Raw genomic sequence first — 25,953 nt, forward strand, 5'->3', positions numbered from 1 at the left:
ACAGCAAAACTCCTTTGATATCTCCTTACTACTGAATATAACTGCAAGCAGCTCTCACAGCGGTAATATACTTAAAGCTTTAGCAGTAGTATTTTAATCAGTCTGCAGCACGGGGTTATTCTCATTCATGGTTTTGGTGGAATAATGGAATTAGTTTTCAAGCACTTTTTTTTCAAGTCCTTTGTTAAAATTGTATATCCATTCATCTCTTCCATAATGTTTGGATTGAATTGATCTCTCAAATTCTTGGTTATGTAAGGCAGTTAACTACAATTCCTCAACATTTTTGTAACCATCTGATATAACTTGACAATGACCTCTCTAATTCTCTCCCATTTATTTTATCATGTACATGTAATTACTGAGAACTGCCTAGCACAACTGTGGAGAACATCTGCGTTTCAAGTAGAGCAACTAAATACTTCTTGTACTTTTTTTTTAATCTGTGAGAAAACATTGGATTGAACAGAACACTGCAGTTGTTTAAAGGTGCTAATGTAATCTTGGTCACAGCTCAAGATGTTCCCTGTAATGTGTTTGATAAATGTTGGGACAGGTTTTCTTTGCATACAAGTTTTGAAGGAAAGGATTACAATAATTAAATCCTCCATCACAATAACATTTGAGGATTCATGTAGAGAACAAATTAGAAAAAAAATCTTAGAACAAATGAAATAATTAGCCACGGTTCTTTACAAAAAAACAAACCAAAAACCCCAGCAAAAAAAGTAAAAGAAAAAATATATCAAAAAATTGTTTTGGCCAGTGGGTAACTCAAAAATGGTAGCTTCATAAAGAAAGGTTTGCTGGGAGTAAATCTTGATTTAACAGTTAGTTCTTGTTGTTTCAGATTGTCTTAGAAAGTTTTGCTTGTGCTGTTGTTTTCAAATGAAACGCGGAAGCATGACTAAAACTGGGAGGGAATGAGTTATGCACATTGGCTTTGCAGTTAAACTCTAATGGCTAAAATATCTTGGTAAGGTAAGTAAGACTTAAAGGTCTACCTATGTATGTTTCTTAAAACAGTATTCTTTCTTGGAAGAAAATGGCTTCTACTGAATCTCATTACAACAATAACAAAGTAATTCATGTGTGAATATCAAATTTACAAAAGCAATACCAGTATTAAAACAGGCTGCATACTGAGTGCCAGTGGGGAGGTGCTCCTGTCTCGTACAAATGAGGTATCTGTTTTTGAAATGTACTCACACTCCTGAAAACAAAATGTATTTCCAATTAGCCTTTCCAAAATCAGTAAAGCTATCTCCAGAAACTTCAAAGAGATCTCAGAAGATTACTGTGCCTCCTGTTTTATTTCTATTTGGCACATCATAGAGACTTTTTTTTTCCTTCCTTTGCCCCCCCCCCCAAAAAGACAGATTACTCTTATCTTTAAATATATATATATGTATTTCTTGGTTCAAGACAAGAACTTCATACTGAAGCAATGAGGAAGGAGCCTTACTTCTTATCTTGTGCTATAAATCAGCATTTTCCATCTTCAGTTTTTGTCCTTTGCACAATTAAACTGTCAAAAAAGTATTGCGGTTTATCCACCCGTATTTTTCCAACAGCAAGTAGCTTCCAGAGGATTTACACAGCTGGGTATTAAAATCACAGACAGCTGCATTTTGATCCTGGGGCAGGAATTTTTAATACCTCTTGCAGCTGCTTATTGTTGCTCCATGAGAGATGAGTAAAAAAAAATTAGACATTGATAAGACAGGATGGTACTGTCTGTGGAAGTGGGGGTAGGTAAGGAGCAAGGATATCCTAGGATGCTGAGGAGAGAAGATAAAAGACAGGGAAATCTCAGTTGATAAATCCGTGCAACTGTTTTGGATTGCTAGATTGAAATCAGATGTACTTGAGATGCAGAATGAAAATTACCGTGTGCACTTTCACAAAGAGTATTGTTAATATTTAATATCAGATTTAGTATCATACACCATTCTTTAGTAGTAGTATATAACATGTAGTGTTTTACATGAACAGAAATGAAGGACTACTTCAGCTTAATGGTCAGTGTGGTCCACTTGTTTACCGTGGTAGGCAGAGGTGCTGTCCTGATACCATAGAAGGTGGAAAGAAGGTCTGTGTTTTCAGATAAAAAAGATGAACTCATGAAGTCTCTTGAACCCATGCACCAATTACTCTTTTGTCTCAGTGCTGCTCTTAAAGCAGGATTTGTCATATCAGGCCTTTTGTGATGCATCTGTTAAGAATTTTAAATCTGGTACTAATTAGGTTAAAAAAAAAAAAAAAGAAGAAACAACCGAAGTTATTCTGTTACTAAAAACATGAGACACAGAAAGAAGGAAAATTACCATTTTGCCTTCAGTTCAGCTGATTGTTCAAGGTAGTTTACCTGCCAACATCAGCTGTCCCCAGAGAACAGCTACCCTAAATAGGAGTAGTATTAAGAAAGGGGGAGAGTAAAATTATTCAAGAGGAAATTACATAAATAACCCTATTTATGCAAGCATGAAAGCTTTTTTTTTTTATCAAAAGTTCAATCTTGTGGTTGTCAGTTGAAAGTTAGTACACGGATTGATGTGATCAGTCACATCTTGCAGAAGTTACCATCTACCTTGGTGTAACCATACTTTGTGTAAGGTGTTGCTTTCCTCCACCAGCTTCTGCCCTCTAAGGCTGCTCCAAGCTCAGCATTTAGCATCTGTGAAACGAAAACTGAGTTCCTACTCCTCTGCTGGGCAGGAGTTGATGTCTCCAAGTATTTGGCATAGTACTGGTATTCCTAATGTGACACTACGAGGTGCTATCCTGAATCAGCATTGATCCTTACATAATGCTTCAATTTTCAGGCTAGGTGCTGTATGTGCCAAATTCCTTTCTTCCTACAGAGCTGGGTGTGTAAATGCTCACATAAAGAACAGAACGGCAGCTCCCCGTTTGGCCTAATTGGCATGTTAATTCTGTTGCCAGGTGTAGGTTAGATTTGGATAAGCTTATCTGTAGGGGAATCTGCAAAGCATCATCAAGTGTGAGGTTCCCCATCCAAGTGTTCCTAAGTATAAACACGCATCACCAGCAGGAATGTGTTTCCTTGAAGGGAACAAGAAGGTCCTTTTTAAAAACGTACTGCTTTATTTCCATGTGTAACGAAGGCGATGAACGTGCTCGTTTCCAGTCTGCTCGTGCCCTCCTACGTGCCCGCGGGCCGCGCTCAGCGCCGCGGAGGCGGCCCCTCCTCAGAGCGCCCGGCCGCATCCCCGGCCGGAAGAGGAAGGCCGCCGGGCGCCGAGGAGAGCCGGGGAGGGGCCGCAGCATCTCCAGGGACGGCTGTCGGCGGGCGGAGGAGCGGTAGGTGGCCTGGCTGCGGGGCTGGCTCTGCCAGAGGGCGGGAGGGACAGAGGGAGGGCGGCACGGCGGGTCCCTGCGGCTCCGCGCTGAGGACGGCGCATCTGCGAAGGGCCGCCCCTTCCCTCCCTCGGGTTTCCCCTGGTTTTGTGCTGCTCTGGGAAATCATTTTGGGTATATATATTTATATATTTTTTATTTTTTTCCCCTCGTTAAAAAACCCAGCTCTTAACCTGAGCCAGCGCGTTGTTAAGGACTCAGAGGAGCTTCCCCAAGGCTTGGGTGGGCTAAGCCTAGAGCAAGGCGATCTCAAGGGGAAGGGTTGGTAAGAGTAACAGGTGGTGAGGCCGAGGTGGGCCAGCGTGGGGAGATGCAGCTGAGGGCTCTCAGGAGCACGGAGCGCCCAGGGGGGCACGTCTCCCTCCCAGATGTTGTGGGCGAGGTGAAGCGCTTTGTTTTTGCTGATGGGATGCCAGGGCCTAATAAAGTGTTTTGTGGTTTCGTGCCTAGCTGAAAATATAGAGAGGCCTGAACGACAAAAGCAACAGAGTGCAAAAGGCAGAAACGTGGGGCGCTTTGGGAGGTTGTGTAAGGGAAAATGCAGACACAGAGCCCAAACTCAGCTACCAGAAAGGTCAGCACTGGCAACAGCAGGTTCAAGCTGCACGCAAGATGATGTAGCGGTGAACGTGTAAGGGATGTTGCCTTAGGAAAGGAATGTGGTAAGAGTTCAGCTTGGTGATGCCATTTGTTAGGAAAAACAAGACAGGCACTGCTGTATTGAATGAACCCACCCATCAGTGATTGGTTAGGCAGACCCAGAGCCAAGGACTTCATCTAAACAAATGGCTGCTTTGGGTTCCACAGACTCTTAAGTCATTCGGGTAAATAAATTTTGCTAAATATTTGTAGTGGTGGTGACGTATCATTTTAAATAAAAGGAAGTTTAAAGTACCAAATTCTGAACCTGGGAAGGGGCAGCCACAGTTGTATATACAGACATAAAACTTTTCGAGGATGTCCAAAGAGGAGCTACAAAAATGGTGAAGGGTCTGGAGGGGAAGACATTTGAGGAGCAGCTGAAGTTGCTTGATTTATTCAGTCCAGAGCAGAGGAGCTGAGAGGAGGCCTCATGGTACCTACAGCTTCGTACAGGGAGCTCTGATCTCTGTTTCAGCAACAGGGCCCGAGGGAACGGCATGGAGCTGTGTCAGGGGAGGGGCAGCTGGGGGTTAGGGACAGGGTCTGCACCAGAGGGCTGCCCAGGGCAGTGGGCACAGCCCTGAGCTCCCAGAGTTCAAGGAGCACTTGGATGCTGCTCTCAGACATAGAGTTTGGGTTTGGGAGGTCCTGTGTGGAGTCCGGAGGTGGACTCAGTGATCCTTGTGGGTCCCTTTCAACTCGGGATATTCTGTGATCCTGAACACAACCAAATTGCACTGTTGACTAGCAGATTTAAATGCATTATGCCAGCTAATTAAACAGATTGCACGTGGCAACCCCTCCAGGGTTACCTCATGGTGTTTGAACTTTAGTAACGTTTCAGTGGTGGTAAATTGAATCTACAGGTAAGGAAATGTCATGAAAATATTTATAACTGAGTATAACGAAGTGTTATATCTTCATTTAGTGTAGCACGGTGTTATATACACATTGCCTTGTATATAGAATATGGTATATCTTGTCTAGAATAGGATTTGTATTAAAATGTGCTCAGTGTTTTCAGTACTGACTTATTAAAACCAGTGGGTAAGTTTGATATTGAAGGATTTCCAGGTGAATGGAATTGTTTCCTTTTTCCCCCTTTTAATGTAACAAGTATTCAGGGATCTTTGCAGTGGAAGAGGCTTTGCTGTTTTATCACTGAGATATACTGATATGTTTTACAGACCTGAAATTCACAGTTTCATGGTTTGTGCATTGCTCTGTGTTTTTGATATCTGTTGAAGTGGAAGTTTTTCAGAATATAAGCTGACTCTTTTTATTTGTTAAATACTGAATGTCTACATCCTTGTTTATATCTTTAATGATGTTTTGGAATGTTTTCAAAGAAAGAGTTCCTTATGATAATTCTGGGAGACTGAAATGCTGCCTCGATCATTTGATGCCCCAGTTCATATCATGTTAGTGGCCATCAGACAGCAATTAAGTAGAAAAAGTTTCAAAAACAGGTAGTTCTGAATTATCTGTTGCTGTCCAGCTGTGCAGGATTTGTCCTGGGGGCAGCATTCCTTCAATAGTTTGAGTGTTCCCCCCCCCCTTTTTTTTTTGAATGATATTACTGTAGTATTTTACAGTATATACTGAAGGTATAAAAAGTCTATTTGTTATTTGAATGCAGATATCAAAAGGAGAGGACCTAATCAGTTTTACTGTAATGCTGAATTAAAAGCATTTTGGTGAAGCTTACTTGTTAACAAGCTTCTTCAAGTAAAATGTTCCTCAGTCCCATACTATGTTTGGGATGTTCCTCTAAACAAGTTTATAGTCTTATTGCCCTTGTTGCTTGGTTTTCATGAGAGTAAATTTGGTATTGAGCTAAGAGCCAAGACCGGAGAGATGAAGTCTCTTTGAAAACCAGGTAGTTTAATAAAGCCATAACTTACATTTGTTATTATGAGATGCATAAAAAGCAAGAACGAATCAGTAAAATACTGTTAAGGAAAGGCCTGCAAAATGCTTCCTGTTAACTGGATATAAATGTAACTTTTTAGGATCAGAGCACTTGAGAACATGGCTCTGAGAGAGAGAGAAGCCAGCAGCAGCTCCGCCAACGACGAGCAAGAGCAGAACTGCAGTCGTGTTATTACAGTTGTCTTCCTGGCACTCTTCATTGACTTGTTGGGATTTGCTCTCATCTTGCCGTTGTTTCCTTCCATCCTTGATTATTACAGCCAGACTGAGGTAAGCAACAGAGGAAGGCAGCCTGCTGAAAATGTTAGGCATGAGATATTTAGGGAATGATAGAAGAAAATTCCTTTGTCTCAGGGCAACTCAAGTACCTGTAGGCAGAACAATATCCAGCATATTTAAACTGCTCATGGGGTGATTTTATTTTATTTTTATTTTTTGTGAACTTACCTAAGATTCCTCTTTCTTGCTATTTCATGGAAATGAGATATTTGTTCTGAGGGAAAATTCAGTTATTTCCTGGGGTCTGTTCTTTGTAATTGCTTTGTGCTGGCTCTTCCTATTCATTTGTTTGTTGCAGAGACCTTCATCTCATCTGAAAGATGAATACTTTCATGTATCACAATGTGTGTTGCTGTTGAGTGCTGTTTAGCTCTGAAAACTGGGATATAGAAGATCTGGCTGCAGTATGAGATGCATTTGTATCTAGCTGATAATTTAGCTTCTCCCAGGCTTGTTTATCAAAACAAAGAGCCAGACACTACTGCCTAAATACATAATGTGCTCTGTAATCAAATCATACATTATTGTACACAAAATCTATCCCTTATCATCTGGCTGCTGAGGAAAGTGGTATCAGCAAAGATACCACAAACCCTAAGAGGTTTTCATATTTCAATCACTAGTGGGAGCTAAGGGCTGGATTGGGCAGACTGGATTGGCTGAGTAGGTGGGCTGACAAGAACTTCTTGAAGTTCAGTAAGAAGTGCTGAGCCCTGCACCTGGGGAGGAACAACCCCAGAACATGCTGGGGACACCCATCTGGAAAGCAGCTCTGCAGGGTGACACTGAGTTGGTCATGGGGCAGTGATGTGCCCTTGCTGCCAAGAAGGCTAGTAGTATTCTTGGCTGCTCTAGACAAAGCATTGCTGATGAAGAAAGATCATGTTCCTTCTGCTCAGTCCAGAGTTGGTGAGGCTACGTCTGAGTACTGTGTGCAGTCATGGGCCCCCCAGTACAAGAGAGCCACAGACTTGTGGAAAGAGTCCAGTAGAGGACACCAAAATGACCAAGGGAGGAAGTGGAGCATCTCTGCTATGAGAAGGTGCTGAGAGATGGGACTGATCAGCCTGGAGAAGAGGAAGCTCAGGGGGATTTCATCAGTGTCTATAAATACTTGTACCTCAAGGGAGAGTGCAAAAAGGATAGAGTAAGGCTCTGTTCAGTGGTGCCCAGTACCAGGACAAGAGGCAGTGGGCACTAATGGGAACACAGAGGGCACTAACAGGAGCACTTCACATCAGGAAATACTTCTGTGCTGTGTGGGTGGTGGAGTGCTGGCATGGGCTGCCCAGAGAGGCTGTGGGTGATTCTACTTCTTCTTCTTTGGTGATTCTACTTTCTTCCACCCCTAGCATCACGTTCACTGCTTTTCAACATCTGTTCTTAGAGGGGAGATGCCTGTTGGTCTAGGAATGCAGGGCAGAAGGTTGTGTTGATTCCCTGTTGTGCAGCTGCTCATGGTTTCTATTCTCAGGTGCTAGCAGAGACAAGATGAAGTTGTCAGGGGAGAATTATTTTTGCAATCCACACCTTTCTAACCACCCCTTTTCCAGCCCCGTTCCAGCTGCAGCTGTAGGCTTTGTCTTTTCTCTTATTCTGACCCTAACACTGACCATAACCTCTGGGATCATCCTCTGCTTCCGAAGTATTTCCTCTAACCAGGATCTCCACCTTTTCTTTTTCAGGACCTTCTTTTCAAGTCCTCCTCCTCATCTTGGGAACCATTCTTTTTCTCACCACCTCTTCTTTTCTGTGGAGCTACAGGCCCCTGACTCTCCCAGTCAAGATCATCCATACTATCTGTAGAGGGATGGAGTGTCTCTCAGGCTGCTTTATTAATTGAAGGATTTGGATGTTTAGTCTAGGTTTTAGAAGTAGTGGGACTGATAGTTTTAAACAGTTCTAATGCAGACACCTGCCCACTCAAACCCTCAATTACCTGTTGCACATTAGCATTCACAATTTAAGCTATTTTTGGCCTATGACAACAGGATTTTTTTTTTCCTGGGAGAAGGAGAGAGGAAATCATTTAACAACATGAACGTAACTAGTTCACTAAGCTCTGATGCTGTCTTTGGAAATAAAGCAGAGGAACAATCTTCCTGCTTCTATATCCCAGCTATCTTTTTTGCAGGATGGATTCTATTTGTCATTGCAACGTGGTGTGGACTGGTTTGCAGCGATGGTTGGGATGCCTCCAGAGAGGAAATACAACAGTGTTTTGTTTGGAGGTATGGAATTTATAAAAAACAGACAAAAAATTATTGTGTTACTTTCAAGTTACTGCAGTGTTGTTGTGAGCAATGATTAAAAAATTGATGGAAAAAACCCTAAATCAAATAAAAAACACCACAAGAAGCATATTTGACTGTATTCAGATTAAGATCTAAATAACACAGAAAACATCTCTTCCAGTAGGCTATAAATAACTTTGTTTTTGTAAAACTAACTAAGAAGAATGGCTTGGACAGCCCATCTCTGTTGTTTGGAGACATCTAGACAGGCAGAAGGAATGGTCCAACAGGAACTTTATGAAATTCACTAAGAACAAATGTGAGCTCCTGCCCCTGGCAAGGAGTAGTTCCTGTTGGTGATATGGGCATCCCTAAACTGCAGCGAGTTCAGCAGAGAGCTGTGCAGAAGGAATGGCTGAGGCAGCCTACAACTATTGGCAGCCTTATAGTAACAGCAGAAGGGTTATCAAGAGGGCTGTGAGGCTCTTTACTGAAGTGCATGGTAGCAGGAGAGGCAGCAGGCACTGAAGCAAGGGATGTTCAGGCTGTAAATAAGGAGAAACTTTCTCACAGTGATGATGGTCAGTGGAACAAACTGCCCAGAAAGGCATTGTCATCTCCATCCTCAGAGGTTTTCAGGCTCTGACTGGATGAACCTGTGAACTATTCAGTCTGACCTCAGAGTTGGCCCTGTAAGCCACTGGAGCTGACTTCCAGAGGTCTCTTTTAACCTGAGTTATCTTAATTTGTTCTTCAGAAGTGCAGGCCTTACTGCTAGCTGGGAGTCAGGAGCCTGCTGTGCTAGACCCTGCATGGTCACCAAAATTATTCTCCTTTCACAGCTGATTTGGATGTGATTGGAGATCAGTCAGTAGGAAACACTGGATTTGGAAGCTTGTGAGTTCATAGTGCAGCACTTCTTCTAAGACTTATTGGTCCTGTTAAATGCAGCAGAACTGCTGACTAGTAGTGTCCAAAATCCTTAGCTGTCACTGGAACACTGCGAAGTGGGTGAGCTCCAGCAGAGGTAGTACAGGGAATCCAGTGCTCGTGTTCATTCCAGATTACTGGCTTTGAATGGTAGGAAACAGTTGACTTTAGTCCCTCAGAAACTACTTTCTGTCTGCTCTGAGGCCTGGCTGTGTGTCTCCTCACTCCTTCTCACAATCTCAGGCTCTGTTCAAACAAGGGGCTGGAGCTCACAGTCATATCCAGCTTGTTCCCTTTCATTTTCCTTGTTGTCTCCTGCGCTGCTGGGAGTGCTGTATCACTGGGTTTGGCTCAATTGCTTTCATGGGGAAGGAGAAATCTCCTTCTCTTTCCAGAGAGGTCCACCTGACCTGAACCTTGTGCTCATTTAAGAAAATGTAACTGGGAACATACAGATAAAATATTTGTCTCAGAAAGGAAGCTTTTACCTCTTGACGTTTTCTCTTTAGGAGAAAAGTGTTCAGGAGCTGTGTTGGGCAACGAGGTCCACTAATTACCTGGCAGCCACAAGGGTGAGTGAGAGTGGGTGCCACATTGGCTCCATCTCTTCTGTTGGTTATGTTGGCAACCCCTCTTAGCCAGCTAATTTCCTAAACCAACAGATGCCATTTCTTTTTCATAGATCAATTTTCTGCCAGATTGAAATTAACTAGCTCACTGGAGAGCTGACTAAGGCTGCAGGAGCAGGGGAAGATGGACAGGCATTCTTAGTTGTAGTCAGCTGCTCTTCCAGCCCATCTTTTCTGACTGAATCTTAAATGGTTGTAGTGGAAAAGTTCATTACACTTGTGATGTTAAGCAGAGGCCACCACGATCTTCTTGTTGCCTGTATTCTTTCACTGATCTTGTCTGCAATGCAGAGCATAGAATTGGAAAGATACTTGCTAGGTTACCTTTCTCCCAGCACAGGTTATATGCTGTTGTCTTTGCTTCGACTGCAGCCTCTTCAGGGCAGAGACCATCCCTGCTGATGTCAAGTCCCTGAGGATATTGAACTATAACTGCCTTGACCAGCCCCCACTTGCTCCTTCTGCCCAGTGACTCATTTCAACTCAGGCTTGGGCTTGCACCAAGGCTGTATCATAGGTACAACCTTATTTCCACTCCTTTCTCTGTCTCCTGTTGGTGCTGACAGGGGATGGATGTGGTGAGTAACCCTTGCTTTGCCTGCTGGTGGCACCCCACTCTGCCTCATCCACACTGTGTGGGATCACACCCTGGTTAGTGAGGGTACTGCCAGTGTTGTCACCACCAGCTTGCAGCTTGCTCCTGCTGTATTTGGCTTGGCTGGGCATTTGTGGTGCTTGGCACATGAGGAAGAAAACTTTCATTAACTTAAACTGCCAGCGTATGAAACTATAAGAATCTTTTAGACTTTTGAGCTGTCACAAAGAACTGCTCCCCCTGAGGTATTCAGTGTCAGTATTCTGCCTCCCTTAAATTTGGTGGGAGCGGTATTTCTCATCTCTCTCTCTCCTCAGTCTTTTTAACTTTGATAACAACAGAATGATCTGAGATGCATAACCCAGTTTTTTCTTTAGAGGAAAAATTGTGACATCAAGGCATTTATTTGCCAGCTTGTTGATAGTGTAGTGCAAATTAACGTGTATGCGAAGCTGGAGATGGCAAGAGAAAAGAGGAATTAAAGATCACAGAAGCTGGAGGCAGATTTCAAAAGACTCCTGGAGTCTGCTAGAATCACTCCTACCTCTTAGTGTGCCTCTCTAACAGCAGTGCTTTTGTCCTCTTTCCACGATATGAAGGAAAGGAAAGCTAATTATATGTGGCAGAATCAGGTTCAAACAATCAAAAAAAAATCTGAAAAGAATTATGACTATTCAAGGCTGCTTTATCTCTCTGCATTAGGAACAGAAAATATATGAAGTCAGTTTGGGAAGCATTGGAGAATCTGCAAACCATTAACCAGAGTTTCAAACCACTTCTCACCAATGAAGTAACCAGTGACTCATCCACTTTATCCCTATTACTCTGGTCCTTCTGTGGATTTGCCTACTCAGTGGAACAATGGAAGATCAGTGTTCTGAGGGTGCCTTGGTTTCAGAGGCTGATCTGTTCTTTGTAGATGCTGTTTTACATTTGTGATTTTAATGGACATAATGGAGTGACAGGTCAGGAACAGTTTGACTTCGTATCTTAAGATGAAGGCAGCATGTCTGATGATATACATTTTCATTTTTTAATTTATTTTTTTTAGGTCTGATTGGCTCAGTGTTTTCCATCCTTCAGTTTTTCTCCTCTCCCCTCACTGGTGCTGTGTCAGACTGCTTGGGCAGAAGGCCAGTCATCTTGATGACAGCGGTACGTGTCTCACACTGGTTTTAGTCATTATTTCACTGTGCAGTTGAAGGCACTATGATCCTGTGGTTAGCACAAAAGATTAGGAGCTTCAGTCTTCTAGATTTGGCGGTTGTTGCTTAAACTTAAGTTCCCAGATCCATAATTGTACATAAAAGGCACCAGAACACCTGTTCCTGGGACTTTCCAGAATTCCTTACCTTTGTGGATGAGAGTCTGACTTCAGATGTGTCATTTGCAGATGTGAGACGTAATCTCTGTCTATTGAATTCCCCAAGTAACTGAGAGCTGGTCGCTCTGTGACCTGCTTCAGACAGCCTGGGGTTTACTGGTTAGGCAGTGCTATTGAGCAGTGAAATAAAAATGTATTTCTTAAGAAAAGTCATCATTCTCTGAGAAGTTTTCTGTCTAACTAGTCAAAGTATGGGGTTCTAGTTACAGAAGCATGTATATCCATTCATGGTGGAACTTGGCAGCAAGTAATATACAAAGCCAGCTGTTCTGTAGGGTTGTGAAGACTGAGCTAAATAGGTATACATGCTTATAATTGATTATGAAATTAAATGGCTAGAACAATGACTAGAACTTACTTTGAACTCAAAATCTCTTGGGAATAAGTGGAGTAGGGTGCACTAAAGTGGTCCTATGCTCAGGACTGATCTGTTTCCCTTTGAGTTTTCCTTGCTTCTAATTCTGTTGGTAATCTCACATTTATGTGGAGTTTATTTCTACTCTCTTATATTGCTGTCCAGGACATAGCCCCGTGTCACTCTATTTACGTGTGTCTGTTATGTGGTTTTAGGAGCAGCTGTTGAAAGACAGAAAAACAGAACAAACAAACTGTACAAATGTTTAGCAGGAAGACGTGCAAAAACAAGATGAATTTTCCTGCCCTTTATAAGGACCCCTTTTTTGCTTCTGCAGATGGGTTTGATAGCATCTTACGCTCTGTGGGCTGCATCGAGGTCTTTCGGTGTTTTTCTTCTCTCCAGGATGGTAGGTGGGATAAGCAAAGGGAACGTCAGCCTCTGCACAGCTATCATTGCTGACTTGCACTCTCCAAAAGCACGGAGCAAAGGCATGGTGAGTAACACACGTGAGATCCACGTTTGGCTTTACTGGATCACTTTTAATTGATTTCAGGTGTTCAGGATGTCTTCTTCCAATGTGTGTTCACTGATCAAGTGAAAACATGACTTTAATACTACATTGTTTTTGATAACACGCCAGATCACTTTGCTGGTAAACTCTCAGCCTTTATTTGTCAATGGCTTTTACCTATAAGTGAAATGCAGATGTCTTAGGGTTGAAAAAACTACGGGCATAAGTGTTAAAGCTATTACTCCAGTTGATAACTTTAATCTCAATTATAACAGCTGAGAAGTTGAAAGATCTTTCATCTCAGAGTTGCTCAATTTTGGTAACTGGAGCCCAATTATAGGACAACCCATTTTTCTCAGCTTTCTAAGCTGTGGAAGTGCAGCAGTGCTGCCCAGTATGCCTCCTGCCTTCATTGGATGATGCACTGACTTCAGGATCTGGGCTCAGCGGGTGATGGATGTGGTGTCTGGCTGACTGAGCAGCAAGTGCTACGAACAGCTGCCCTTTCCTCTTCTAAAAGGCAGCAGACCAGATGGAAACACCCTACAGGCTGAACTCTGGCTGTGGGCTGCCAGTTAGATATTTTATTTTATAGCAGCCTCAGGGCCCCAAACCTCTATTAACAGTGTTATAAATCACTATGTGGGACAGCTGCTTCTTCAGAGGGGATTTCACAGTGATAGCTAACGAATTTTCCAAACTATTTATTATAATCCTGGTGAACCAAAATAAATTAATAGAGGTTAGCCATACAGCACTAGTAAATAAAATGGGTCACATCTTATTTTTAGGAGTTGAGAGCAAATAGTTTAGTACAGTCTGGCTGACATCCATATGGCTAAACTATTTCTTCTGTTCTTTTTCAAAGCAAAGTAGGCATGCTAGTCCTGCTTTTTGGAAAGTGTCCTAACTGATGCAGTGCTGTAGCACTGCCTGAGAGAATGCTGCTTGGGCAGGCTGAAGCAGGACAGGACACCTGAGCGTGAGCTCACCTCTTTTAGTTCAGTACTACAGGTAAAGTTAAATAGACTGAAAAGCAAGAAAATGGTCTCCTGGGATGGCACAAGTGTAGGTCCTGCATGTGTGAACGTATGTCTCTTAAATAGAACGAGCCATGTTCTACACTGCGGTGTTCTTAAGCAGTTTGACTGAGACAGATGGCTCAAATCAGTGTTCTGTTAAGCTCTCATCTAGAATGTGCAGTTTCTGCCTCCTTTCCTATCTGCTGGTTTCATAGTGAATTAATAAATCCTCTTTAGTGCCTGTATTACACCCAGGCTGTTCTGAGAAGCCTATCAGATTGTTTGCTAGATCACAGCTATGTTCCTGAATACAAAAATTACCTAAATACAAAGCAATTTAGAAGCTATAGACATCACTATATTTTCCTACCATGGTGCTATCCTTCCTTCTCCAAACAGTTTTACACTACAAAAGTTTATGCTGTGGCTTGAGGATCTGCTGGCTGAGCAGTCCCTGAGGTGAGAGTCATTCTTGCCTTTCTCAGCTTCCTTTCACCCATAATCATACAAGGAATGATATCCCTAGATATCCCTTTATCACATTGCAGCCTGTCACTGCCACGTTGCTGCTGGGGTGAAAATAAAATGGGGTATTTGGAAATAACAGCTTTTTCACACTCAGTGCTGTTTGCTGTGCATTGTCCTCAAGGTGGTTACATGTGATGTTTACATTTCTTTAAGGCAAATGCCAAGGATCTCGTTTTAGAATTGAGCTACCTTAACAAGCTGATGTCTGATGTCCGTTTGTATCTCTGTAGGCAATGATTGGTGTTGCTTTCTCCCTTGGTTTTACCCTGGGTCCCATGATTGGAGCTTATCTGGCCATGGAGACAGAAAAAGGAGAAGTCTTCTATCTTCGTTCAGCATTGTTAGCACTCATGTTTGCTGTGGCTGACTTAATTTTCATCTTCTTCCTGCTTCCAGAGACACTTCCCAAAGAAAAGCGGGTAAGCAGGATTTGAGAACTGCTGAGATACTGGGTGTAACCAAGAGGCTGAGCCAGTATCTCAGGAATTTAGCTCATTCCTGGGACTAGGGTTTACTATTATTTAGGCTGGTATTAAAGTAACTGTAAGATGGTCCCACCTCCCAGCCCAGTGCAATATGAGAAATGCTTGCAGTTAGTGTGAGTGACTAATTGCTGCTTTTGCTGTGGTCAAAAGCCAACAGGAACCTGGGAGGGAGAGGATGAATTTTTAAACTATGATCATAAGGGCTCCCCGGAGAAGAATTTCAGCCAGTCATCAAAGTTCATGCATCAGAGACTGTGGATTTTCCTCCACTTAGCCAGAATACATTAGAATTTTTTTTAACTGTTATCTTGTCTGTGTTTGATAATTTTGAGCACTGAAGTAGCAGTGACTCTTATCTCTGAGCTGTTCTGTCTTCCACAGACATAAAATATCTGCATACACTAAATTGCATTTGTGGAGCAGAGCACTTAGCAGCGTTATGGCCTCATAGTGTGTGGCTGGGTGCTGTCCAAGCTGTATATCTGCTACAGAGTCTCTTGGAACAGTCTTTGGTGGTGTAGGAGAGACCAAATTCAGCCCTATCTGCGTGAAACATTTGATTTGAGATCTTTAGCTGGATGGGATCTTTCCTGTCATCCCTTGTCTCAAAGCTGCAGTCACCCATTAAATCAAGCTTTGTCTCTTGATGGCCAAACTAATTCGTTGTTAATAATTATTGTTCACAAACCTTGTCTGCAATGCTGCTGCCCAAGCAAAACTCAGACCTTCCCTGATTGTGTGCCAGCAGGGTGTGTCTGATGTGAAGTTGTTTGCTACAACTTTTGAAGTTGATTAACCGATGTTTTTACAGCTCCTCCATGTGTCATCTGCTCCCCTTTCCTGTTAGGCTGTTTCTAAGCACTCCCAATAAAATCCTGCTGTTGGTTTGAGCTGCACGTTCTGAGGCAGTGGCGACACATTTATGTAAGGATGTGCTGTGGAATCCACGATCTGTAACAATTCCATCTTTGCTGTGGAGAGATAAATAGCTCAGGCCTTACTGTGTGATCATTGACCACTCCTCTTCCCATTTCATTATCCTCTTGAGAGTTCTGCTGATAAGCTAACCCGTGTTAGTCAACACGACTGAATTACAGTAAGGAAGTGAATGCTCTCTTCTTGCACTTGGGACTGTGCCTCCATGCAGCAGCAAGCATTAAAGGAGGAGGATTAACAGTTGCCTCCTGGAGTCGGGTGACCAGGTCCCAGTCATGTTAAATACACAAGGTTTTTAATTGCTGATGTGACCATGGTTTGTCCTCCCACCTGGAGGGAAAGAGGAGTGGTTTTCTTAGCCTCTGGATGGCAGGGAAGAGGCGGGTGTGTTGGCTGCCCTTCTGGCACTTGGCTGGACTGAGGTGGAGCAGGTGTTACTGGAGTATCAGAGTGGAATGCATTGGAACAACAGAGCTCAGAAAAGAGGGAAGTAGTAATGATAACCAGTAGGAAGATATGTCAGTGGGATCAGACATCTGTTTCCTTGAAATATTCTGTGTTCTCATGATATTTATGTTTTTCTCAGTCCTTTTTTTTATAGAAGAATAGTAGAATACCCCAAGCTGTAAGGAAGCCCCAAGGAGCTTGGAGTCCAAGAGTCTCGAGGGGAGAGCAAACCTTTCATTTATGTTGGAATTAACTTGTAAAACCAGGAAGGTGAAAGGCGGTCAGGGGGAGAAAGCATGAGCCTTTATCCAAAGAGAACTGAGGTTTTGCTATTCTCACTCTTTTTCCTACTATTCCCCAAGTTTTTTGGGTGAAGAGGGACCAGAGACTTGCTTGGTAGAAGGAAGGAATAGAATTGTGTCTAGTAGAATCCAGACCCTTTCAGAGCTTTCGTGTCAGTTTTTAGCTAAGCTAGCTGTGGGCATTGCTGCCTGCTGAAGGGAGGGTCTTGCAACTTTTTTCTCTGGTGTTCAGCTGGTGATGTAAGAACCATGTATAGGGCTATGCTTTGGGTGATCAAGAAGTAAAACTGAGCGATTCTGGAATAAGAAGTTAAGAGCATAGAGATTAAACACAAGTTCAGACACTGCAGGTTTTGAACCTGCGAAGAATCTGAAGTCTGTACAGCTTGTGGCATTCACTGAAATGGACAGCGTGTGCTTTGTTATTTGGGGATGCAAAATGCTTTCATCAGTTGTAGGAAAGTCCTCATCTATCAGTGGATGAAGTCCTTTCTAAATTATTGCTTCTAGGGGAAAGGTAGGAGAATTATATTACCAAAAAAAAGTATATTTCTACATAGATAAAATCAACTTTGTAGTACCAGTATTCGTATCTGATGTGAATAATGATTCAAAAGACATACAAACTGCAGGTATTTTTTAATGGTGGCAGACATTCCTGAAGAGATTTGCTTGCTGCTGGGTTCTGCATGCAGCACTACAGACACCATGATGCCAGCAAACACAGGAACTGGGGATTGCAACAAGCCAGCTTCAGGAAATCCTCTTACAGAACTCATAAAAGCACAAGGAAACTTCTTCTTGGGAGTGTCTGGTTACCCTCTGCAGTACACTCAGTGGGCAGGGAAATAAATAGCCCAGTTTGCTTTATGTGGATCAGCAGCTTTATGGATTTACGTAATAACCTGGAGACCAATGAGCTCCAGAGCTTTGCCATTGGATCCTCAGAAACTGACTATCCAAACTAGACAGTGGTGGAGTTAATAACATTTTGAAAGTTGATTTGTTCACAGCTTTCTTAAAAGGCACGTCCTCAGGCTGTGCACTAAGATTAAGTCCCACTGGTAACATGACTTTTAGTCTCAGCCTTTAAGGGGCAGTAGTTTCTGCCTTACCCAGCTGGGATGAGGAGGAAGCTCATCAGATAAAGCCTATGCAGTGCTTTAAATGCCAACTGTGATTACTCAGGATTCTTGAGTCTCTCTTCTCTTGACTGTCATGCAAAGTGACAGCCTAAATTCTTCTATTTTAAAGGGAAATGGTTCCTTAAGAATTTGCTGAGTATTTTTTTTCTTATGTATGTATATATTTCATATTTTACAATTAAAAACAAACAAACAAAACGTTAAATTCTCAACAGATGAAAGAATAAGCATCTCCCAAAGAAATGAGGTGCAGGGATGATGTTACTGGATGCAAAATTAGGTTGAGCTGTATGTACAGTGCATAAGAACCAGAAGTGCTACAAAATACATTTTCCCCTATAACAAGCCACACAATGGTGCTGCATAGAATCTCTCTCTAAAAATGGTATTTTTTGTTGCTTCTCCAGGAGGTGTCACTGGCTGGCTGTAAGAACCACCAGTACCCAAGCAGGCTGTCACCTGAGGTACTGCTACACCTGCTGCTCTCAGAGCTGCAGTAGCACACTGCAGATCCTCACCTTTCTGTGAGCTTGTGGGCAGGGCTGCCAGCATTTACCCAACACGTGCTCATTGAATGGGGGGGGGGATGGTAAAAAAAGCCCCCAAATCAAGCCACCTTCAGTCTGTGGAGAATGAGTTGTTTCTGCTTTTTAGGGAACCCAGGGAAAAAATCTCTCAGGGAAAAACGTCTCACAGTGCTTTACCTTCTACTTAGAGCATTGCAGTCAGTTCAGTGTTCAGAAACATGGGATGTTACTGTGTGTCTCAGTACCAGCTGCACTGTTTGCATTTCCATTGAACTGGTCGATTCCTTGCAGTGGTAATTGCATCAGTTTTTAAAATAAACCTCTTTCTTTGATCAGGTCTCCTCTGTGACATCCGGGTTCCAGGCAGCAGCTGACCTGCTCAGTCCTTGGGCTTTATTTCAGTTCTCTGCAGTCACCCGAGGAAAGGAATCCCCTTCAGATCAGAGTAAGTGCTAGGTGGCATTTTGTGTTGGGTTTTGTGTCGGGTCGTACATCTTTTTGTACATGGGGATGGTTTCTGTGCAAAGACTTGAGCCATGCAGTTTTGGAAGCAGCACTTCTACAGTTCACCCTCGTAATTTATGTACATAGGTTGGTTTTGGAGGTCAGTGTTTGGAGGGCACCTGACTTGCTGCTCACTTGTCCTTCAGGCAGTGGGGCAGCTGGGTAAGGCTGCACTAAGTGAAGGGCTTTAAAAAGGCAGGCACGAGTAATGGACGATGGAGGGCACTGCTCTGAGCTGCAAACCAGGAAACTTCAGCTGGACTTGCCTCATTTCAGGATTTGGAGATGTGGGGTTTAAGGTGAACGTTTCTGTACATTGAATTATTTGAGCCACAGGAAATAAATCATTTGCTGGGTACACCTGGCACATCAGCTCTGCTTTAGTCAATCTAGCCCTGCAAGTAGCATTCAGGTGTTAGGCTGGATGTAGGTACTGGTTAAAAATGAATAAATCATGGGATGGAAGTGTGAGGCAGAGGGACTGGGCTGGGTGAGTGAGAGCACTGTGACGCAGGGAGAGGTCAGGTTTTTTGGCTCTCCTCACAAGACAGGGGGTAACGAGCAGAAACCATTTTATGGCATGTCTTGTATGGATATTTAAAGTGAGGATCCTTTTCCCTGTACAGTTAAATGTCACTCCACTACTGCTGCTATATTTTGAAGCGGTGCCTGAAAAACACCACATCTTTCTCTCTTTTGTCTGGGGGGTGTTTTCTTTGTGTAGATCTTCAGAACCTCAAAATCTTGGGCCTGGCTTACTTCCTGTACCTCTTCCTGTTTTCCGGGTTGGAGTATACACTGAGCTTTCTTACTCACCAGAGATTCCAGTTCAGCAGGTACAGCATGCTTAAAAGATAAATGTTGTATGTTTTATTTGTTTCCCGAAAGCTCAACTTAAGGTCTTTTATTTTCAAGAGAGACACTGAAGTTTAAGAACAGTCAAAAAACATCACTGCATTCGGTTACACTTGGGCTCTGTGCGAAGAATTTAAGAAAAAATAGGCATACTGTTTATCACTACAGGAAATACTCACTGAGTTCATGACCTAACGAAAGTCGATTCATGAGATTAGATTAAAGCTTCTGAAATATCCACAGCAGGGGGAGTGTACTGATGAACGTGCATAAAATCTTTTTTCTTCCTCCCCAGAACAGTTCTTCAGTATCAGAACAAATTCCGAGTCTCAAAAGAAAGGCCAAGGATGAAGGGATGGCTGTTTTAACTGTATTGCTTACCTGAGTTCTGTGTTCATACGGTGTGCATCACAGGGTTTGATTTCCTTTAGTCAGACACCAGAGAAGAAAGAGAACTGAATCTGCTAAAAGAAGCTCAGCTTGAAATACTTTTCTGCCAGCTCATAGGAGGACTCCCAGCCAGGAGCACGATCTTACAGCTTGATTCCTTATGTTTGTCCTTTCCTTTGAGCAATTCTCAGGATTTTTCCTCATCTCTCCATGCCTGACTTTCATTATGGATTGTGGCTTAACTGATGTGTGTGCAACAAGGAGAGGTCTTGAAGTGTATCAAGCCTGCTTCTGCTGCACAGCACAGCCATGCAGCAAGCTGTACCACCTCATGCCCACAGTACAGGCTGTGTGGCTAACAGGCTTGTTACAGAGGTGAGAACTTTTAGCTGAGAATCCCTGTGCTGTATGCATGACTGTGTCAGCTGTTTTTGCCTCCCTTCCAGCATGCAGCAGGGCAAGATGTTTTTCTTTATTGGAATAACAATGGCTGTGATCCAGGGAGGCTATGCTCGCCGAATAAAGCCAGGAAATGAAATCAGAGCCATAAAAAGGGTAAATATATAAGTCAATATTTTTTCTTTTCCTCCATGAATCTGATGTATTCATTTTCAGTCTGAAGAGCTCTGAGAGATGGTTGGAGGCTATAGCTGTACTCATCAGATCAAAGGAAATGTATCCGTTTTCATTTAAATGGCTTCTAGATGTGTATGATAAGCAGCTATTGCTCTACCTAAACTTGGGAATATCAGAGACATTTCTTAGCATATCAGCTGTGCTATTATTTAAACATGAAGCTCTTCATAGACATCTGCAAGTAGGGAATGTGAACAGTATCTGTGCGAAGTGCTGCAAAGGTTATGCTTTGTCTCAAAGCTTTCTCTTGCAGTGTAGCCACTGGAACTACTAAAGCAGTTTCAGAGCTGATCTGTCATCCCTCCCTGGCACTTCTCAGAAGTTCTTTCTGCTTGTGAAACCATCCTCGTTCTGCTCCCTGGCAGGCAGAACACAGGATATGTCCGTTGTGTCACAGGAAACGTTTCCCTGTGTAAGAAAGCTGGCACAGCTCTGCTAGCACTGCTTTATCCTCTGCATCCACTTCCTCTGTGCTCTCTGCCAGCCTGCTGTGTTTGCTGCCACTGTACTGCAGTTCAAGCAAGCTGAGGCTCACCCTGCTGATTTCAGTACTGCTTCCTCCTCCCTGCTCAGAGAGGTGTCAGTACTGTGCTGAGATCAGTTAGCTCAGCTGGCCAGTGGCTCTTTGCAGACATGCATGTGCACCATGCAGGACCTGCTGGGTCCTGGGTGCTCCTCCTGCAGTAATTCAGGTGATTCCTTTATGAACCTGGACCGTATGGCTGATGCATCTTCTCTTGGCACAGCAGTTACAAGAGGCTTTGAAACTGAGTTTTCAAAATGAAACGTTTGTTGAGAGTGGAATTAAAGCACTCAGCTGTGAAATGTGCAGCAGATCTCAGCTCTCATAGAAAGAAAAATCAGATCAGTTACTTATATGAGGGAGAGCTCGCAGGGGAACTGGGCTCCACTCTCTTGGAAGAGGGGAAGTCTCTTGGTTTTTCTGGTAGTGAATGCATTTCAAATGCCATTCCCCTCATTTGTCCTTCTTGGCTCCGTGAGTACGGACTCCAAAAGCTCAGGGGCTGGATGTGCTCCCTGGAGTCAGCCAGCGCTGCTGAGAAAAAGTGGAGCAGCTGTAGTCCTGGCAGAAAAGGAGTCATGGGATAACAGTGTTGGAGGGCTGACCTCAGCACATACGTGGGCTGCAGTGTGACACAGAGAGCTGGGCTGTGCCTGCGTGTGGGGCCATCCAGCTGAACTGATGTAAGACATCTATTCAGGAAGAAAGGGTCTCTGCTCCTGGTCCAAGTGTAGTCCCATCAGCAGGAGGGACGTGCAGGGTTAGGCTTTACCAAGTACAGCTTAGATGTGACGCTGTGGCTCTTCCATTCTGCAGGCTGTTCTGCTGTTGGTTCCAGCATTCCTGCTGATTGGATGGGCTGCAGATGTGACCCTGCTGGCTGCTGGGCTGCTGCTCTACTCTTTCGGTGAGCTGTTCAAACACACAAGGAATTTTCTTCATGTATTTACTCACCCCGTGAAAAAAAAATAGACAAGAAAAAGAGATGCACATCTTGTTTCAAACTATTCAACAGAAGTTGATGTTTCTGTTTGTAAAATCCAGAAGGAATAGTGTGTGTTGTTTCCTGATGCTGTTTGTATCCAAGGAAGTTGCCGTGGTGATAGCTGGACGCATCCCCAGTGCTCCTGTTGTCCCATCTCTCTGTGGGGCTCTTGAGGCTTTTTTCTTTCACCAGACCTTACAAGAAAAATGTCCACTGAATAGCTCATCTCAGGAAAAGCAGTGAGAGGGCGTTTATGTTTCAGTGGTAGCCATTATTCAGGGAAACAACTACAAATGAACTTTTGGATTTATCTGTGATAGGTGTTAAATTGAAGTGCATATCTGAAAAAATAGACCAGATATTCCCCCATGCTGCTAACTATTGCTAAGCAGCTTCAAATAAGACTAATTATGAATGTGGAAGACTCCTCCTTTGCACGATACAGCTTGATTTAAGAACAGTCACAAAATGCATCTACTCAGTGCCCTGCTTGTGTAGGAGCAGCTGTGCGTTGGACAGGCTTCAAAATGTAGACCTCGTCCACAGCTCACTTTGACTTCGACAGCCTCTCAGTGAGGAGGTGTGGAGTACTGTGTCCAGTTCTGGGCTCCCCAGTACAGAAAAGACAGGGATCTCCTGGAAAGAGGAGGCTGCACACAGAGGTGGTGGAGTCTCCTTCTCTAGAGATGTTCCAGACCCTCCTGGATACCTACCTGTGCAACCTGGGCTGGGGGGCTGCTCTGGCAGGGGGTTGGACTCGATGAGCTCTGGAGGTGCCTTCCAACCCCTACAGTTCTGTGATTCTGTGTAACTGCTTCTGGTAAAAGCCTGCTCCTCCAAGCTGCGCACCTGAGTGGAGAACACCGGCTCTCCCCCAGTTCTGCCACATAGCAAGAGCCTCTTCTCCTCCCCCTGCCTCAGGAGTTAGAGCAACACGTTTATCCTTCTGCTCTCCAGTTGTCCTTTCCTTCCCAGAAAAGACTCAGCTTTGTATGCTGGAAGCGTTTCCCTCTTTTGGCAGGAAAGGTCCCTGTTTCAGTACGGGGGCAGTGCTGGCTGCTCAGCCCTTGGCCTCCGTTAGAACGCTGTAACCTCTGCTTGTCAGACTTAACTCCCCTCACTCCCAGGGCTCCTGCCCTATGGGACCGTGCTGCTCTGTGCAGTCACCTCGCTGTCCCGTGGAAATGGGAGCGATCCCTTTTCCCTGCTGCCCCTGTCAGCCCTGCAGTGATCTGGGATCCCAGCCACGGCTGCCCTGCCCTGGCTGCCCCTTTCCCGGCGCAGTGAAGCACTGATGGGAAACACCTGCACAGAGGCATGCTGGCTGGGGGAGCTTCCTGCAGATTGGCTTTGAGGGGGCGTTTCCATTACTGCACTGCACTAAACCTTATGATTCACTGTCGGTACGGTGCCTCGGAGCTCAGCATTTTTCTCTGCGGTGTAACGGGTTTGCAGCACGTGTTTTTCACCATTGCTCCTAACGGAGCTGTGCTGTTCGCTGACAGTCTGCTCTGTGGATTTTTCCAGCTGCTGCCATTGTTATCCCGTGTTTGTCTGCGGTGGTTTCAGGCTACGGTGAGTGCTCATCCTGAGGGGCAGCCCTCGGTCCCTGCCCCAAGCAAAACTAAGCTCCAGCCTGACTGAGGGCTCTCTGCCTGTACAGGTTCTGCCAGCCAAAAAGGAAGAGTCATGGGCATCCTGAGGAGCCTGGGGGCTCTCGCGAGGGCGCTGGGACCCGTCCTGTCAGCCACGGGTGAGTGGGGCTCCTGTGGGCACTGAGCTTCTGCAAGGGAAGAGACAAACTTCAGACTATGGCAAAGCCGAAGCGGCAGGACAGCGGCAGAGCACAGGGCGTGTACTGCCCTTCCCTCCAGCCCCACACGTCCCATTTCTGTGTGGTTCACTTGAGAGGATTAATGACAGCACGAGCCACCCCGAGCAGCAGGCAGGTGTGAGCAGGAGCAGCTGGGAAGCAGTGCTGGGGGCAGTTAGAGCTGCACACTGACTGAAGCTGGGGCACTGAACGGGAATTATTTCTACACTGAATGAATGCAGCCTATTTAAAATCGGTGGTTTTGAGTATGCTGTTTCATACAGAAGAGAACTGCTGGCAGCGATGCTGGCAGCCCCCTCCTGTTTAGAACGTGCAGGCAAGACTGCGCCCTGAAGAGCCAATGGTCGTGGCTGTGCGGGCACTCTGTCAGCTCTGCGTGCATGCTCACGTGTATGCAAGGACAAACGTGCTAAACATCACAAAATCTGTTTCCTTTTCAGTTTACTGGCTGGCAGGGGCAGAGAGTTGCTTCACCATCTGTGGAGTTTTCTTCCTCATCCCCTTCGTTTTACTCGGCTCTATCAAACAGCAGACAAAGGAGTAGCTGAAGGCAGCAGCTCCCACACCGTGCCCCTGAATGACTGTTTGGCTTCAAGTGCTGCTCACCACCTGACTGCAGTCCACACGGAGCTGCTCTCTGCACATCTCCGTGTCAATAGCACAAGCCTGACATACCCCAGTGCCCAAAGCCCCATGAAAGGGACTCTTCTGGCTCCAGCTAGCAGAACAAACGCACAGGAGCTGTCTGGGCCACCTGTCCTGAGAGCTGCACAAGTTCTCTACCAGCAGCCCTGGTAAGAGCCATAGCAACTGCCTTAGAAGCTGACGGTCAGACAGAAAAGCAGCACGCTGCGGCCCGGAGCCTGACCCGTACTTCCCTGTTCAGGGGACTGTTTTTCCTATACAGTGAATTAAATGGAGGTGTTTTATATTTCTAACAGCATGTGTTCTTTGATGACCGACCACGGTTCTGCTGCATTACAAAGATAACTGCTATGCTGTGTGCTCATCCCCTCAGAAGTCACTGCAAACCAAACACTGCCGTTACGGTTGGGCACAGCTAAAGCTGAGCACGAAGGGCCTGAATGCCCCAGCAGCCACCAGTGCTCCCCTGCAGCGGCTGTGCTGGGGAGGGGAGGGGAAGGACCCCTCCAGCTTCTCGCTGAGCTCAGCTGGTTCTGCTTTCTTAGGGGCCAGTGCCCGGGCAGCCAGCCCTGCAGGAGCCAATTTAAGTATTGTTTCCGAGAATGCATTAAATCATTGATTAATGACTAACAGAAAATTGAGCTAATTAAAATGTTCGGGTTCACAGTTGCAGAACAGCTCAAGTTCTGAAAGCAGATGGGAAAAGGTCTTTTTTTAAAGAGCTTTATTTGTGAGTAGAACTTAATTGATACAAGAAAAAGAGAAATACAGGACTTCAGTTTGCCCCAGAGTGTGTAACCATACCATACGTGACTACATTTCATTTGTAATACAAAGAATTAAAAGAACAAACTACAAAATTTGAAATCAAAAGTCGTTGCATATGTGGTCAAAGATAAGTGGAGGGACTCTGTTAATGAACTGAAACATAGAGCAATTAGTCATTGAATTACGACCCTGCAATAGAACACAGTTTAGCAAAATGAGTACTGTATGCTCCTAGTGTACAGGGGACACAGAAGGGAGTACAAGCTGAAAGCCACGGGTGCCATGCAGCCCTGCCCACACGCTGCTGTGCAGGGGTCTCACAGCGTCAGTTCCCACATCGCCTCAGCGCAGCGTCCCTTACCTGGAGAGCTCTTGGCCCCTCGAAGCTCTCCCACGCAGCGCTTCCCAACGTTTCTGCTGTGAGAGACAGAGATGCCACCACACAGAGCTGCCCCCCCGCTGCTGGCTGTGCCCTCACCTCGCCCGCTTTTACCGCCACTGACGGGCGGGAGCGGGGCAGTAACTGCACAAGAGTCAGTTCAGGGG

General features: G+C 44.5%; 2 protein-coding genes across 4 annotated transcripts in view; one reads left to right on the forward strand and one right to left on the reverse strand.

Annotated features, from left to right (window-relative positions):
* Positions 1–25,953, reverse strand: part of GRK4 (G protein-coupled receptor kinase 4) — a 109,304-nt gene that overhangs the window by 52,601 nt on the left and 30,750 nt on the right. The gene's annotated exons all lie outside the window — the stretch shown is intronic.
* On the forward strand, positions 806–24,553 carry MFSD10 (major facilitator superfamily domain containing 10). 3 transcript variants are annotated; one of them, XM_065735876.1, is made up of 13 exons: positions 806–981; positions 6,036–6,225; positions 8,369–8,465; positions 11,674–11,777; positions 12,699–12,857; positions 14,656–14,844; positions 18,604–18,712; positions 19,496–19,607; positions 20,463–20,571; positions 21,992–22,082; positions 23,688–23,735; positions 23,824–23,913; positions 24,435–24,553. In XM_065735876.1, the coding sequence occupies exons 2-13, from the start codon at positions 6,055–6,057 to the stop codon at positions 24,536–24,538; spliced, it is 1,383 nt and encodes a 460-aa protein (XP_065591948.1). In that variant the 5' UTR covers positions 806–981; positions 6,036–6,054; the 3' UTR covers positions 24,539–24,553. The 3 variants fall into 3 exon arrangements, with proteins under 3 accessions (XP_065591948.1, XP_065591946.1, XP_065591949.1); XM_065735874.1 differs by lacking the exon at positions 806–981 and adding an exon at positions 3,268–3,324; XM_065735877.1 differs by lacking the exons at positions 806–981; positions 14,656–14,844 and having other exon boundaries at positions 5,929–6,225.

Source organism: Cyrtonyx montezumae, unplaced genomic scaffold (genome assembly GCF_038088225.1).
Source record: "Cyrtonyx montezumae isolate F1298 unplaced genomic scaffold, pur_monq_1.0 scaffold_2, whole genome shotgun sequence".
Taxonomy (NCBI): Eukaryota; Metazoa; Chordata; class Aves; order Galliformes; family Odontophoridae; genus Cyrtonyx; species Cyrtonyx montezumae.